The sequence below is a fragment of the Leptopilina boulardi genome, unplaced genomic scaffold, assembly GCF_019393585.1.
Source record: "Leptopilina boulardi isolate dan_hultmark-lab unplaced genomic scaffold, ZJU_Lbou_2.1 LbouV2_353, whole genome shotgun sequence".
NCBI lineage: Eukaryota > Metazoa > Arthropoda > Insecta > Hymenoptera > Figitidae > Leptopilina > Leptopilina boulardi.
Window position 1 is genome coordinate 171385 of NW_026137922.1, and position 14268 is coordinate 185652.

The window sequence follows — 14268 nt, forward strand, 5'->3', positions numbered from 1 at the left end:
AATAAACCTCTTCCCAACTTAGTTAATTTAGCTAAGTTAAATTGAGGAATTAGAATAGGGAACAATTATAAGTTCAGCTTAGGTAAAATTCAAAATTATTTAAATTTTTTAACAAATATAACATAACATATAATTCGTTTTAAAAAAAATTTACTTTTTTTTCGTTTAAATAATATGAATATATATAAAAATATGCACTTTTAAGCTAAAGTGTCATTAGTAAGTGAATTTTTCTTTTATTTTTGTAAATTCAAATAAAAAATGATGTTTAAATGAATTAATTTTATTATTCGTAAACTAATAGCTGAAACCGATTAATTAAACACCGAAGACTGCAAAAATCACAAAACTTTACATTAAACAAAAACTCTTAGTACTTTGATGGTATAATATGAATTTTTTTTATATTTTATGTAGTTTTAAGGAAAACTATCAAGAAAGTTACTTAAACAAACCTTAAAAAAAAATATTTTGCACAGTGTAATTCGATGGTCTAGTTGTAAAAGGTCACGTCAGTTTAATGTTCAAAAATACACGTCAGAGTATAACTAAACGAAAAATTTAAAAAAATAAATTATTTACAAAGCCCTCTTTTTTTCAACCTGATCATGATGTGGTCTCTTTTTAAACACCAAATAGAGTTGTCATTTTTCCTTTAACCTATCAAAATTAAGTAAGTTTTTAAATATTTTTTATAATCATCAGCCCTTACAACAAAAAGATATTGCTCTAATATCCGCAGGATATCGCGACATGAGAGGATATCTTGAAATCGTTCCTAGAATATCCTAATATATCCTAAAGATATCCAAATCGCCTAATAAAGGATATTTTTCGGATATCTTCAAGATATGCTACGGATATTCTTAGTACATCTTACAGTCATATTAAAAATTTTATCCAAGAATATTGTTAGAATTTTCTTATGACATCTGTATAGAATCTACATCATTTTAAAATTATGTACAGGCGCATAATTTTAGTTTTTACTGCGCATCTTTATTTTAGACTTTTTTTAAAAGCCCTAACAAGTATTTTTAAAGTAATGTTAAACAACCTAAACGATATATTAAAGTAATATAAACATTTTAACTTTGACAATGCATAAATAGAATCACGCTAATTATTAAAATATTATGAAAAAGTGTTGAAATTATTCTTGGGATGTCCTCAAGACTCTACGAATATAAAAGGTATATCGTTGGGATCATCTAGGAATATCCTTAGGATGTTCAGAAATATCATGAGGACATGTTTCGGATGTGGTTGTGACATCTTATGGATATCTATAGGATATTCAAACTGCCGCACTCTAGTTATCACTCTTGCCAAACATACATGATTCCAGGGCATTTTACCCAGAAAGCATTATAAGCCCAGGACTTGTCGGTGGACCGTAACCTAATGGAGAAGCAATTCCACGACACGTTCGATGAAACATTACATTTTGCCAATTAACACATTCCCCTCTCGGCCAAAGACTCTCAATTTGTGGTGTCCTAACCACCGTTCCGCGAAAACCCTCTAGGTATGGGTGGGACTTGAGAGTCCCATAGATTTAAAAATATTTTTTTACAATTTTACTAAAGAATCAAATATCTAATACCAGCAGTAGGTTTCAGTAGGTAAAGAAGAATGTTTCTGTACCATCGAAAATCATTATTCAATTGTTTTAACATTAAAAATATCATAATTGTCTATACATTTCAAGGTTAAGTGAATTCTTTAAGTTTGATGAGATAAGTATTTAAAAGAATGTAAGTGTTAATATCTTTTATGATAAAATAATTACAGATATTTTAAATTGATAATATTACAAATTAAATTTGTGCTTAGTAACTTTTGTTGCATTTTATTTTAAATAATTTGGATAATATATAAAGTCATATTAGAAATTTTAAAACCAGTAACAAAGAACAGTCAATTTAACTTTTTTATTCAATTTCAACAATTTTCCCCCAAATCCGAAGTATAAATTGGATAAATTAAAGCCTTAAAAAATTAAATGCTAACTTTAAATATCCTCGGGATTAGAGGGTTAAGATGGAACAGTGATAATCATCGACTACGACAATTTGGAGCTTTTCTCTAGGTCGCCCATCACACGAACAACTTCACCTGAACCCATTTCTTTTTATTTCCCGATCCCAAGAATAATCAGGCTCCTTCCCACCAAGATATCCCTATCTTAATTATACTATCTTTGTCCCATACGTCCAACCATGACATTAACCAGGTTCCTGACTTTGCAATCACTCAAAACGTCTAGTCGAGCATTTGCGCCACAGATCAAAACGTCGTTTCAATTGAATAATAAAATAATAATGATATGTACTAGAGGAAGAGGATTTACAAAATACACCGTCCGACACGATTTTTGACCTACAAAAAAATCAAACATTTTTAAAAACTAGGACCCAAAAAAAATACCCGTGTATGTCCGTTTTGCTAGATCAAGTCGTTTGTGTTTTTCAGGGGTGAAAACAACCCCTAAATGAAAAGTGACAAGATATTTTTTAAAAATTATTAATATTTTATAAAACTTGGTATCTGGGGGTTTTCGGGGTCGCTGATTATTAATCTGATGACAGATTTTTAAAATTCAAAATGGCAGATCAAATATAACAGTCAAAATTTTAAGAAGTTATTTATTTTTTATAAAACTTTGTATCTAGGGGTTTTTGGGGACGCTGATAGCGAATCTGATGTCAAATTTCCAAAATGATAATCAGCGACCCTGAAAACCCCCAGATACCAAGTTTTATAAAATATTAATAATTTTTAAAAGATATCGTGTAGTTTTTCTTCTCAAGGTTGTTTTTACCACAAACGACTTGATCTAGTTTCCGAAAATGTTTGATTTTTTGTTGGTCAAAAATCGTGTCGGACGGTGAAATCTGACTTATGGTAAATTTAATAAATCATGTTTTATTTAGTAGTTTTCTGATAATCATGCTTTATATTTATTAATGAAATATAAATAAACAGCAAAGTGAATTGGTTACATACCTTAGGATCAAGATGTTTATCACAGAACCATCCCCAAGCGGGTGCAGTAATAGCGTATGTACCACCATTAACAACAAACATTAATCCAACAACAACAGGCCCTAAATTAAATTCTCTTAAATGTGGTTCAAGAGTGGCCTGTAAAAATCCTATACTCATACTTGTGGCAACGATGGAAGCAGTAGCAACTATCACACCTGGGATCTTTAGAACTGTGGAAAAGCCTAGAAAAATTTCATTCTTTATGTTAAGTATAAATGGGTAAAAATTAGTCAACTGTTCCCACCCCAAAAGTTACCACTCAGGCGATTTCTATAAAATTCATGTTAACACAACTTCTATAAAACGTATTAAATTACACTTTCATTATAGGGTTTTTCTCTACTTTATGAATATGAAATCTTAATTTTGTAATTTTGTCTTTTAAACCGTTTTTTCTTAAATAATAAAAGTGTAATTTAATACGTTTTATAGAAGTTATGTTAAGATGAATTTTATAGAAATCGTATGAGAGTTGAAATTTCGAACAAATTTCTTGAAAGCCCTTTGCTATTGGGTCAATTCGTTTGGTGGTTGAATGTAGGTCCACTAGGACTATACTTGAGCCAAGTATCAACTCAATCTGAGAAATTAATTTTTGGGGTGGAAACAGTTAAAGAATTTTGACCCTAATACAAGGTCATTTAAAATAATATTGCAGAAAGTTGTTTCAGTTGTATGACGTTTTAAGTGACACTGTCAAAATCAAATCCTCATAGTTCCTACATAGAATAAGCAGTAACACATACTATAAGCAGTAACCTTATAGTAATTATAAGAAATCTTTAGCATTTCTTTTAGTTATTTATCGCCACAGCAGCGAACAATTATTAGGTTTAACTAAAATTATTACAAAGTACCCAGCTTTTTTATGTGAGACTTAAATTATTTCAGCGAATATTGATTGTTGCAATATCTATTTACATTAGTAAGTTTCATTTTCCGTCTTGTGGAAAATATTTACTAGTGTTCAAAAACATATTTTAGTTCATTCAAAAAAGAGACGAACGCATATCCCAAAAAAAATTAAAGTTAAAACTATTAACGAATAAACAGGCCTCAGGACACATCAGTTCCGTGACCGACTAGGTGAATTTGTTTACTCTTTTTTAATTACTCGAAAACAAAAAGAGCCGTCCTGGAAATTAAATATTTTTATGAAAAAATCTCAGCTTTCGAACTAAAATATTTTCAAAAAAATGAAAAGGGTCGAACGTTGAATAAAATGAATTAACTTAAAAATACTCCGTGTCTGAACATTTTAAAATTAAACCGCCTGCAGCCTGAAGGGCTTAACCAAAGTTTTCATTGGCCCCTGGAATAGCTGGAAACTCGCTGAACGCGGGGCCAACGATAGTCACGCGTAAATCCTTTTGGTCGCTGGCGGTTCAATTCATAATTTTAGGGTCTTAATTATCTCCGTAACTGCAGTCGCATATATAGTAGTATTTCTAGATAATTTTAAATAAACAAAAAAACTGTAAAATTTTTATTCTTCAAAATTTAAAATTTTTGACCTTCAACCCCGTTTTGTTTAATGAAATATACAGTCTTGTCATGAAATAAGCATAAATTTTCTTCAGATTTTTCGTATCTCTTAACATTTTTGAGAATCCAAAAATGTATTTTTCAAAATTTGTAAATTTCCTTAATATAAAAATGACTGTAGTTTATTTCAATGCAAGGAATACAATTATTTTACGTATAAACTTAAATTTAATTAAACACAAAACTTTTTAGCTAAAATGTAGGGGAGAGTGGGGAGTTGTGCTCCAGGTTATTTTCGATCAAAACTATTATATAAATTTTTTTTGATTAATATATTATAGAGAACTTTTAGTACACGTAAAAACACAACTTTTGGGATGATAGATTAATTAAAATTCGAAACAGAAATAGAAATTTTGCTGGTTTTTTGAAAATACTGGTTTTATGACTTTTCAAAAACAGTGGGGAGTTGTGCTCCACCGTTGAAAATTGAAGAAAAAGAAACATATTTTAGAATATTCTTTATTTAAATTATGAAATGTGAAAAAGTAAGATAACTTACATAAAATAAAGTAATAGATAAGATAATGAAAGATTAATTTTAGATAATTTAGATAAAATAAAATTATTTTAAAAATAATTGAATTAAACTATATGTAATTAATTGCATTTACAGTGAATACAGATGTTAAAAGCCTCATTTCACTAAAGAACAATATTTAAATTGCATAAAACATTCTAATTATTCATAAATAATGCAAAATGAAAAAAGAGAGTTCGTATTAGCATTCAAAACTGTTAAATATGAGGTCAGGCACAACTCCCCACTAACGCTGGAGCACATCTCCCCACTTTCTACATTTTCAAAATAGTCATAGAATAATTAATACATCGAATGTTTATGCCACGGAGGAATAGTAAGGAGACCGATCTCTGCGTTTGAAAATGTCAGAAAAACATGTACGATAAGTGCCAGGTTCAATGCATTGTACTCAACCACCAAAGTAGCTGAGCATGCGCATTGGACCTCAATTTTGACAGATGAATAGTGTGGTTATGCGATATACATATATGTCACAAAAAAAATCTTAGTGTTCAGTGTTTATGTTTATTCCAGAAATTTGATTAACCATTGTGATATTGTATCTCCAAAATCATGTGTAAGTATATAATAATGTATGCTATTGGAATATTTAAAGTGTCAATAAATTGATGTAATTATTAAAAGAATAATAGAGCCAAAGTAATTACACACATATTATTTATTACACAGCCACACAAAAAAAAAAAGTACCCGGGCCGGGAAATGAGACCATCATTTCTTGATGTATTTTGATGCGCTGAACACGAATCTGAAGTCCGTTTAGCTCCATCACGTCAGGATTTTGACATAACCTCAAAAAACATAGCTGATTTTAAATGACAGGAGAAATTTTTTAAATAATGGCAGATTTGCTTGAATCTTGTTACTCGGGGGTTTTTGGGGTCGCTGATTACGAATTTAACGTCAGATTTAATAAATTCAAAATGGCGGATCCAATATGGCGGACGAATTTTTAAAAAGTAGTTGGATTTTTACGAAAATTGGTATCTAGGGGTTTTGGGAGTCGCTGATTACAAATTTATCGTCAGATTATTCAAATTCAAAATGGCGGATCCAATATGGTGGACGAGTTTTTAAAAAATAGTTGAATTTTTATGTAACTTGGCCGATACTGGGGTTCCGAGTCCCTGCATCGTAATACGTTTCCTACGTGTGTCTGCCATGACGGCATCAAAGCCATTATCCAGGGACTTAGCCGGATAGCGGACAAACTCCGTTGTCCACCGTCACCGCGTGGAGGTACCCTGGATGCAGACACATGTAGAAACATAAAGATATTTGACCACCGTACTATATCTGCCATTTTACATTTGAATAATCTGACGTTAAATTCGTAATCAGCGACTCCAAAAAACCACATGATACCAATTTTTGTAAAAATCCAACTACTTTTTAAAAATTTGTCCGCCATATTGGATCCGCCATTTTGAATTTGAATAATCTGACGATAAATTTGTAATCAGCGACTCCCAAAACCCCTAGATACCAATTTTCGTAAAAATCCAACTACTTTTTAAAAATTCGTCCGCCATATTGGATCCGCCATTTTGAATTTATTAAATCTGACGTTAAATTCGTAATCAGCGACCCCAAAAACCCCCGAGTAACAAGATTCAAGCAAATCTGCCATTATTTAAAAAATTTCTCCTGTCATTTAAAATCAGCTATGTTTTTTGAGGTTATGTCAAAATCCTGACGTGATGGAGCTAAACGGACTTCAGATTCGTGTTCAGCGCATCAAAATACATCAAGAAATGATGGTCTCATTTCCCGGCCCGGGTACTTTTTTTTTTGTGTGGCTGTGTTATGTATGTCATGAAAAAGATTTTTCTTACATCGTGGCACACAGCGACATTTTAAAATAAACAATAATAATTATTAAAATAATAACATAACAATAACACATAACCCCTTCACCACAACACGCATGGAAGACTTGAGAAATATACGTCAGCCAGATCTCACTCGCACACTTTTTGCGAGAGAAAGAGACAGCATATGGCTAATGCGCATGCTCAGCTACTTTGGTGGTTGAGTAAAATGCAGTGAAACTGGCATTTATCGTACATGTTTTTCTGACATTTTCAGAAGCGCTACTACAGCAAGATCGGTCTCCTTACTATTCCTCCGTGGTTTATGCGAATTTCTTTTTTGTACGTCGAAAAGTTATTAATGGCAGCTAATTTTTATGCATTAAACATTGTGATCACTTTGAAAACAAGTAGGGTGTCCTTTATGTTCATTTCATGAACATTTTGCTTCCTCATTATATGATGCAAAAAATTTGCTTCCTCATGGAGGAAGCAGTAACACTGAAATTAATATACATAAAAAAATTGTGTTTGTTTAAATTCAAGTTTAAACATAAAATTATTGCATTCCTTGCATTATAATAAATCGATTGGTATGTATGATATATATTTAAATTATTATTATTATTTAAATTGAAAGAGTTAATGAAAGTTTAAAAAAAGGAATACAATTATTTTATATTTGAACATGAATTTAAATAAACACAAAATTTCTTTGTTAAAATGTAAATTTTTTATTTTTTAACTTTCATTAATTGTTTTAATTTAACGCAAATGTATACTTTATACATACCAGTCGATTCGTTTTAATGCAAGGAATACAATTATTTTATGTTTAAACTTGAATTTAAATAAAAACACAATTTTTTAGCTAAGACGTAAATTTTTTATTTCTTAAATTTCATTAATTTTTTTAATTTTATTCAAATGTATACTTTCTATATACTAATTGATTTGTTTCAATGCAAGGAATAAAATTATTTCATATATAAACTTGAATTTAATCAAACACATCATTTTTTAGCTAAAATGAGAATTTTTGATTTTTTAACTTTCATTAATTCTTTAAATTTCAATCAAATCTATACTTTATATATATTAATCGATTCATCTTGACATAAAGAAGACGATTATATTATATATTACCTTAAATTTTTCGATTTAAAAATTTTTTCAATTAAAAAAAAAATTTTGGAAAAAAGACGATAAAATTTTTTTTTTTGTATTTTTAAAAATCCTCTCGTCATTTTTGAGAGATTAATGTGTTAAATAAGCCTACCAAATTTTACCCAAATGCATTAAAACCTGTTAAAGATATCGTGTTCACAAAAACTATCCACACACACATACACACACACACATACATACATCCGGACAATTGATCAGGATCTCATATAACATGTTTCTATATAGAGGAAAATTTGTTTTCACCATTTTTAAAAATTTTATAAACGAAAGGACTACATAGCTTCCTCCACGAGGAAGCAAAATTAGTGAAAATGACCTAATCATAAAAGACAAAAAAACTTTTAGAAACAAATTTTAACTCACTATCTGAAAAGACACGAAAAATGTTTCCAAAAATAACGACAATAATTGAAAGTCATATTAATTAATCAAAAGAATTTAATTATTTAAATTTTGTTAAAAACTATTTCTATAAATATTAGATTAATTTTAATATTTAATACAATTAAAATAATTTAATTCTGTTTTTATATTTATTTTTGTGTTTTAAATTTAAATAATTTTCTTAGTCAAAATCATGTACGACGAAACCAAATAAGGAGTTGTAAAGGAAAATTATTTGACGAGCTATTTGAAATTCTATATACAGGAAGTGTAAAATCTGCTAAATGTAAATTATGTGCGCATGATAAAAAATTGGAAATCTTAATAAAAATTACTGCGGGTAATACAACAGGTATAAAACTACACTTGGAAAAACATAATAAATAAAATATTAAATAATATAATAAAGTGTAAGGGAGCATTAGTCATGAATAGTTAGGTAAGATGTTTTCGAATCTAGCGACCAAACCTGTCAATAAACTTCGTTTTCCGTATACATATGTGACGCGACGCGAAAAAAGGGACCTAAGCGTCGAAACGGCAATTTCACAGGAGAGAGAAAAGAGTAGGCAAGAACGTGGCGAAGAGTTTCCGATATCTCTTACTCTCTCTTGCTTCCCACTACTATTTCAAGTTGGCGTCTGTGTGTTCAGGCGTCTTCGGAAAGTAAAGAGAGATGCACCTCGTACACGTGCTTTCGTAGTGAGAGAGAACGGTGTAGTCAGCGCATCTCTCTCTAAATCACGAATACCGACCCGAACTTCAAGTGACGCATGGACACAGTGAGAGGGGAGCGTACGCATGTGTGTGTGTGAAGAGAAAGAGAGTCAATTCTTTACACGAATCGCTCATGTTTAAATCGTTATTGCAAAAAAACTATTTGATAAAATTTAATTTTGACTTCACATAATTAAAAAGCAATCCTTAATTTATCTGAATCAATCATAATCCGAAAATCAAAAATTGGAATTTTAGGTCCCTTTCTTCGCGTCGCGTCACATATAATTACGCACCATTATGTATATCAATCTAAAAAGAACAATTAAATTTTTTTTTATAATTTGCAGTCGCATGAGCAGGATTTTATCGAGCCGCAATAGCTCTAACTATCTTTGTCCCATGAGCCAATATTTCAGTTTTTTCTACATTTTAAGGAACGACGTGAATTAATTTGAAAATAAATACGATATTCGTGTTCAGCAGGAAATTCCACTCAGAAAAACACTTACGTAAATAAATATTCGAAAGCACTAATATAGAATACAATATGATAAAGAGTACGTTGACATTTTATCAAAATAGACTTTTTACAAAAATGAACTTCTGACTTCGCAAATGGTGGCAGATTGACTTCCAATTTTTACTATCATCTATTGGTAATAAGACGCAAATATACCATGAATGATGCGATTTTTGAGCAAGCCGTCTAAGCATAACAGCAACTAACTTAATGGTGAAAAATACATTCCATATAATTTTTTTTGACGAGGAGGACTCCCAGAACTATGTTTATTACTTGAATCCACTAGATTTTGATGCTAAAAATCAGCATTTTAAATGTTTTGCCCACATTTTAAATCTAGCTGTGCAGGATATGCTGAAGCAGTTGAAACTTAAAAATGAAAATATATAAAAGGAAAATGAATTGCAGGAAATCGAAAATAATGAAGACATTGAAAATTATGTAGATGATGAATCGGAAAATAGTAATGATGAACTGAAAAATTATAACACTCCCCTCTCGAAATTTAGGAAACTCTTTAGTCTTTTGAAAAAGTCCGAACAATGGCGCAATAAATTAAACAACTGTTGAGAATCATGCAATATAACAATGAGATCGACAAACATTGATGTTAGTACCGAATGGAATTCTATACATGATATGATAAAATTGTCACTTTGTATGCAAAGTGCTCTTGATTTATTCTGTAAAAACAACAACCTTCGCCATTTTAAAAGCTTATCGAAACTTTTTTCTGGCGAAAAGTATGCAACATTTCCACATGTCATTGTAGGATTTAATATTTTAGTAGACAAACTTATTATTTACCTGAAAAAGAAAACGAAGTTAGTTATTCTAATTTTTCATTAAAATTAACCCTTTGCCGAAATAAATTTTTTTTAAACAATATAAGTTTTTTGTATGTAATAATACTTAATTTTTTAATGATATACTTAGTTGGTTTAATAAACTTAATTTAAAAAATTGTTAAAAATACCTTTTTGGTATATTTGTTTCTTTTTTGGAATACTCAAAACACATTTTCATAACTCAAATAAGTCTACGAAGAAAACCCCAAATTCAATGAAGAGGATCTGGATTTAGATGAAGACGAGAGTATTGATGTTGATTCTTTTTATGACGATGTTAAAACGCACAAAAGACAGAGGCCTCAATTAAATAAAAATAATTGGTAAAAAAAATTGATTTTTATTTGCAGAGGAAAGGGCTGATAAACATACGGACGCAATAGAATGGTGGAAACAGCATGAAAAATTATACCCGAATCTAGCTCGAATGGCGCGTGATCTTTTATCTATCCAAGGAACTTCGGTTGCTTGTGAAAAAGCTTTTTCTAGAAGTTCACTAATAATAAGAAACCGATTGTCGAATGAGAGTGCTAGAGAGCTAATGTATTTGAATTCGTGGGTTTCATTTTCATTGTCATCCCAAATAAAAGGGGACATTTGAAATTTAAGTTTATTTAATCGTTATATATTATTAATAAATTAAAAATAATTTTATTTTGGTTATAAATAGCGTTTATTATTTTTAGTACTTATGAAGTATATAGCATTTTGGATTTTATATTTTAAAAGAAATTAAAAATAAATTTTATGTTGCATAATAGTTCTGGTTCAATAAATTAATATCCTAATTTACAAAGTAGTTCAAACTAAATAAATTACCTATAGTCACATATGAAGAACTTTTTTTTTCATTTTAATAAAATAATTTGATTTCTTTAAGATTTATAAACTTTTATTATATTCGACTTAAGCTTTAATTAAAACAATTAAAATTTTGCTGTTGTAGCAAACTATTTGTTTCAGGGTATTTTAATTTATAAATGCCCTTTATGAAGTAACAAATAAAAGCTAAGTTACTTTTTATTATGTTAAAAAATTTCTAAACAAAATTTATTTATTTATTCAAACAAAATTTCTAATAAATAGCTGTTAGACATTTTCTTGTATATCAAAAATAGTTAAGAGTATTAAAATATTTGAGACTGTCATACAATTCAAGAGCTGTATCTTATGATATGAGATGAGATGATATAAAAAACCAAAAGAATAAAGTAATTCTCGATATTACTTATTTCTCTTATTTCTCGCTCATGTACATCACTACTCAGAAACAAGATAACGACCAAAGAAATCCAAGAAATCAAGAAACTTTAAAAATAACGCACAATTTAAAAGACGCTAACAATTTATTAAAAGAAACACTTAAAGAAATAAAATATAACTTAACTAATAATCAACTCAAGGAAAAACTAGAAGGAAAGTTGACGACGTGACTCTAAGCGCTGATTAATCATGCATATAATCATTTCTAATACGATTTGACGAAAGTCACATCTCCAGAACGTTGAATGAAAGAAAAGGAAAAGACAAAACGAGACTAACCTATACGAGAAAAAAAAGACAACTACTTGTCACGCAAAAACGTTATCCTTTGCTAGACACCTTATATGTATATTCTTTTTATTTTCAGGGAATTCTTAGCTTTAACGATTTACTTCTTTACAGGGTTTTAACATTATTATTTCAAACGACAAAACTTCGATCCCCACCTCTTTCTGCAATTTTTTTTTAAATAAATAAATTGTTTAGGGTATTGCTACTTTCATATAAGACATTTTAATAATGTATTAAGCTAATCAAAGAACTTTTAATTTGTAACTGCTACGTTAGAAATCTCAGAAACATCAATTCTGTAGAAATAAAATTAATATGTAATAAGGAAAAAATATATTAGAATACGTTTTTAATTTACCACCATTATTCTGAGTAATGTCTTCACTATTTTCATGAACAGGTAAGACAAATGCAGTCATTACTGCAGCCAAGAATAGTGCAGATCCTAGCACTACAAAAGGAGTTGCAAACCCACCAATCTGAAAAGAAATAATGAAGTAAGTCTAGTAAAGTAGTTTTGAAAATATACAATTTCTGTAAGTGCAACTTTTTGTATTAGAAATTTCCTTTATATAATAAAAATACAAGGTAAAATATATGGGTTAAGTAAGATTACGATGAGCTATTATTATAAAAAAAGGGAAAGTGCATATTCTAGTATCTGTTTTTAAAAATGGGTGAGCTTTATTGAATAAAAATAATAAAATCAAGTAGGGGGTTCCATTACGTTCATTTCATGAATATTTTGCTTCCTCATTGTGTGAAGCAAAGAATTTGCTTCCTCGCGGAGGAAGGAATATATTTCTTTTACTAATTTAAATTTAATTAATTAAATATTAATTTAAATTAAATTACTTAAATAATTTGTAAATTCAGATATTTATTACACGAGCATTTTCTTCCTTTTTACAATCAGCAAAAAAATTTGCTTCCTCGTGGAGAAACACAAATTTTTTTAGCTAAAATGTGAATTCTTGATTTTTTAACTTTCATTAATTTTTTAAATTTAACTCAAATCTATACCTTATATACCAATCGATTCGTCTTGACGTAAGGCGTTCAATATGCAGTACAGAAAGAGCATCCAGTTTATTTTGACTCATTGTAGACCTCAAATATGTTTTTACTCGTTTTAAAGCAGAAAATAATGATGCATTTGATAATGGAATTGTTAAAAAAAATTTCAATAAGTGTAAGAATGTTTAGAAATGTACTCCTAATGTTTTGCGCAAGATCAAATTTTATAAATTTCACCGACTTTTCTATTTTAACATAAAAGTCTAAAATGCTCAAATTCTTGCTCTAATTGGTCCGATTCATTATCATCTTGATACGTTTCACGTATTTTTGTTAATGATTCTCAAATCTCTTCTTCTTTATTCGTAAAGAAGCAATTGAAGCATTTTATGATTTCAGAGTATGATGACAATCGACGTCTCAATTCTACTGTCAACCAGTCACACATCACTTAAAAAACATTTACTTTAAAGTTTTTCCGTCCAGTCAATAAAGTTTCATTTTGTCTACTTTCATAAAAGAAGGCTTTTCTTTTCCTAGTTCTCTTTTTTTATTTTGATATTGAACTTCCTCAATAATCCATTATATTTTAATTTCATTTTCGATTAAAATCACAACTACTAGTAAGAGAGTAGGTTACGTCTGTAGAAAATAATTTACACGCATAACAGTATAAAGATTTTGTACTTGAATCGTAAATAAGCCATTCTCTTTTTTCTTTTCCGCCATTGGATTTTAATCGATAAAATTCAAAAGTTTTTAATGCTCTAGCATAAGTGCAATTAGCATCGTTTTGAATTTTTCTTTTTTTTTACTTTTTGCGGAACCTGATGCATGTTTATAACTCATCTCTCATATAATAGCTAAAATTAAAAAACATTCACGAAATAACTTTAATCTATTTATGACTTTATTGATTATATATTAATTAACAATTACTCAAGTTGAAATTTTATATTATAGATGCAGACAGGTGTAATAAAAATACAAGTGACGAAAGAGACAACAATAAAATCAGTTTTAGAGGAAAACGCGCTGTTTTATTTTATCAATAACTATGCAATTTGTTAATAAGTATTTGTT

The 14268-nt window shown here is 29.2% G+C and overlaps 1 protein-coding gene across 1 annotated transcript in view; it reads right to left on the reverse strand.

The window, feature by feature from the left end:
• LOC127286354 (MFS-type transporter SLC18B1-like) overlaps nt 1-14268 on the reverse strand; it is a 255832-nt gene that overhangs the window by 55183 nt on the left and 186381 nt on the right. Inside the window, exons 4-5 of the mRNA XM_051312754.1 lie at nt 12527-12647; nt 3010-3233 (exon numbers count right to left, since the gene is read on the reverse strand). Of these exons, the coding sequence (XP_051168711.1) occupies nt 3010-3233; nt 12527-12647 (345 nt within the window). The remainder of the gene's footprint in view (nt 1-3009; nt 3234-12526; nt 12648-14268) is intronic.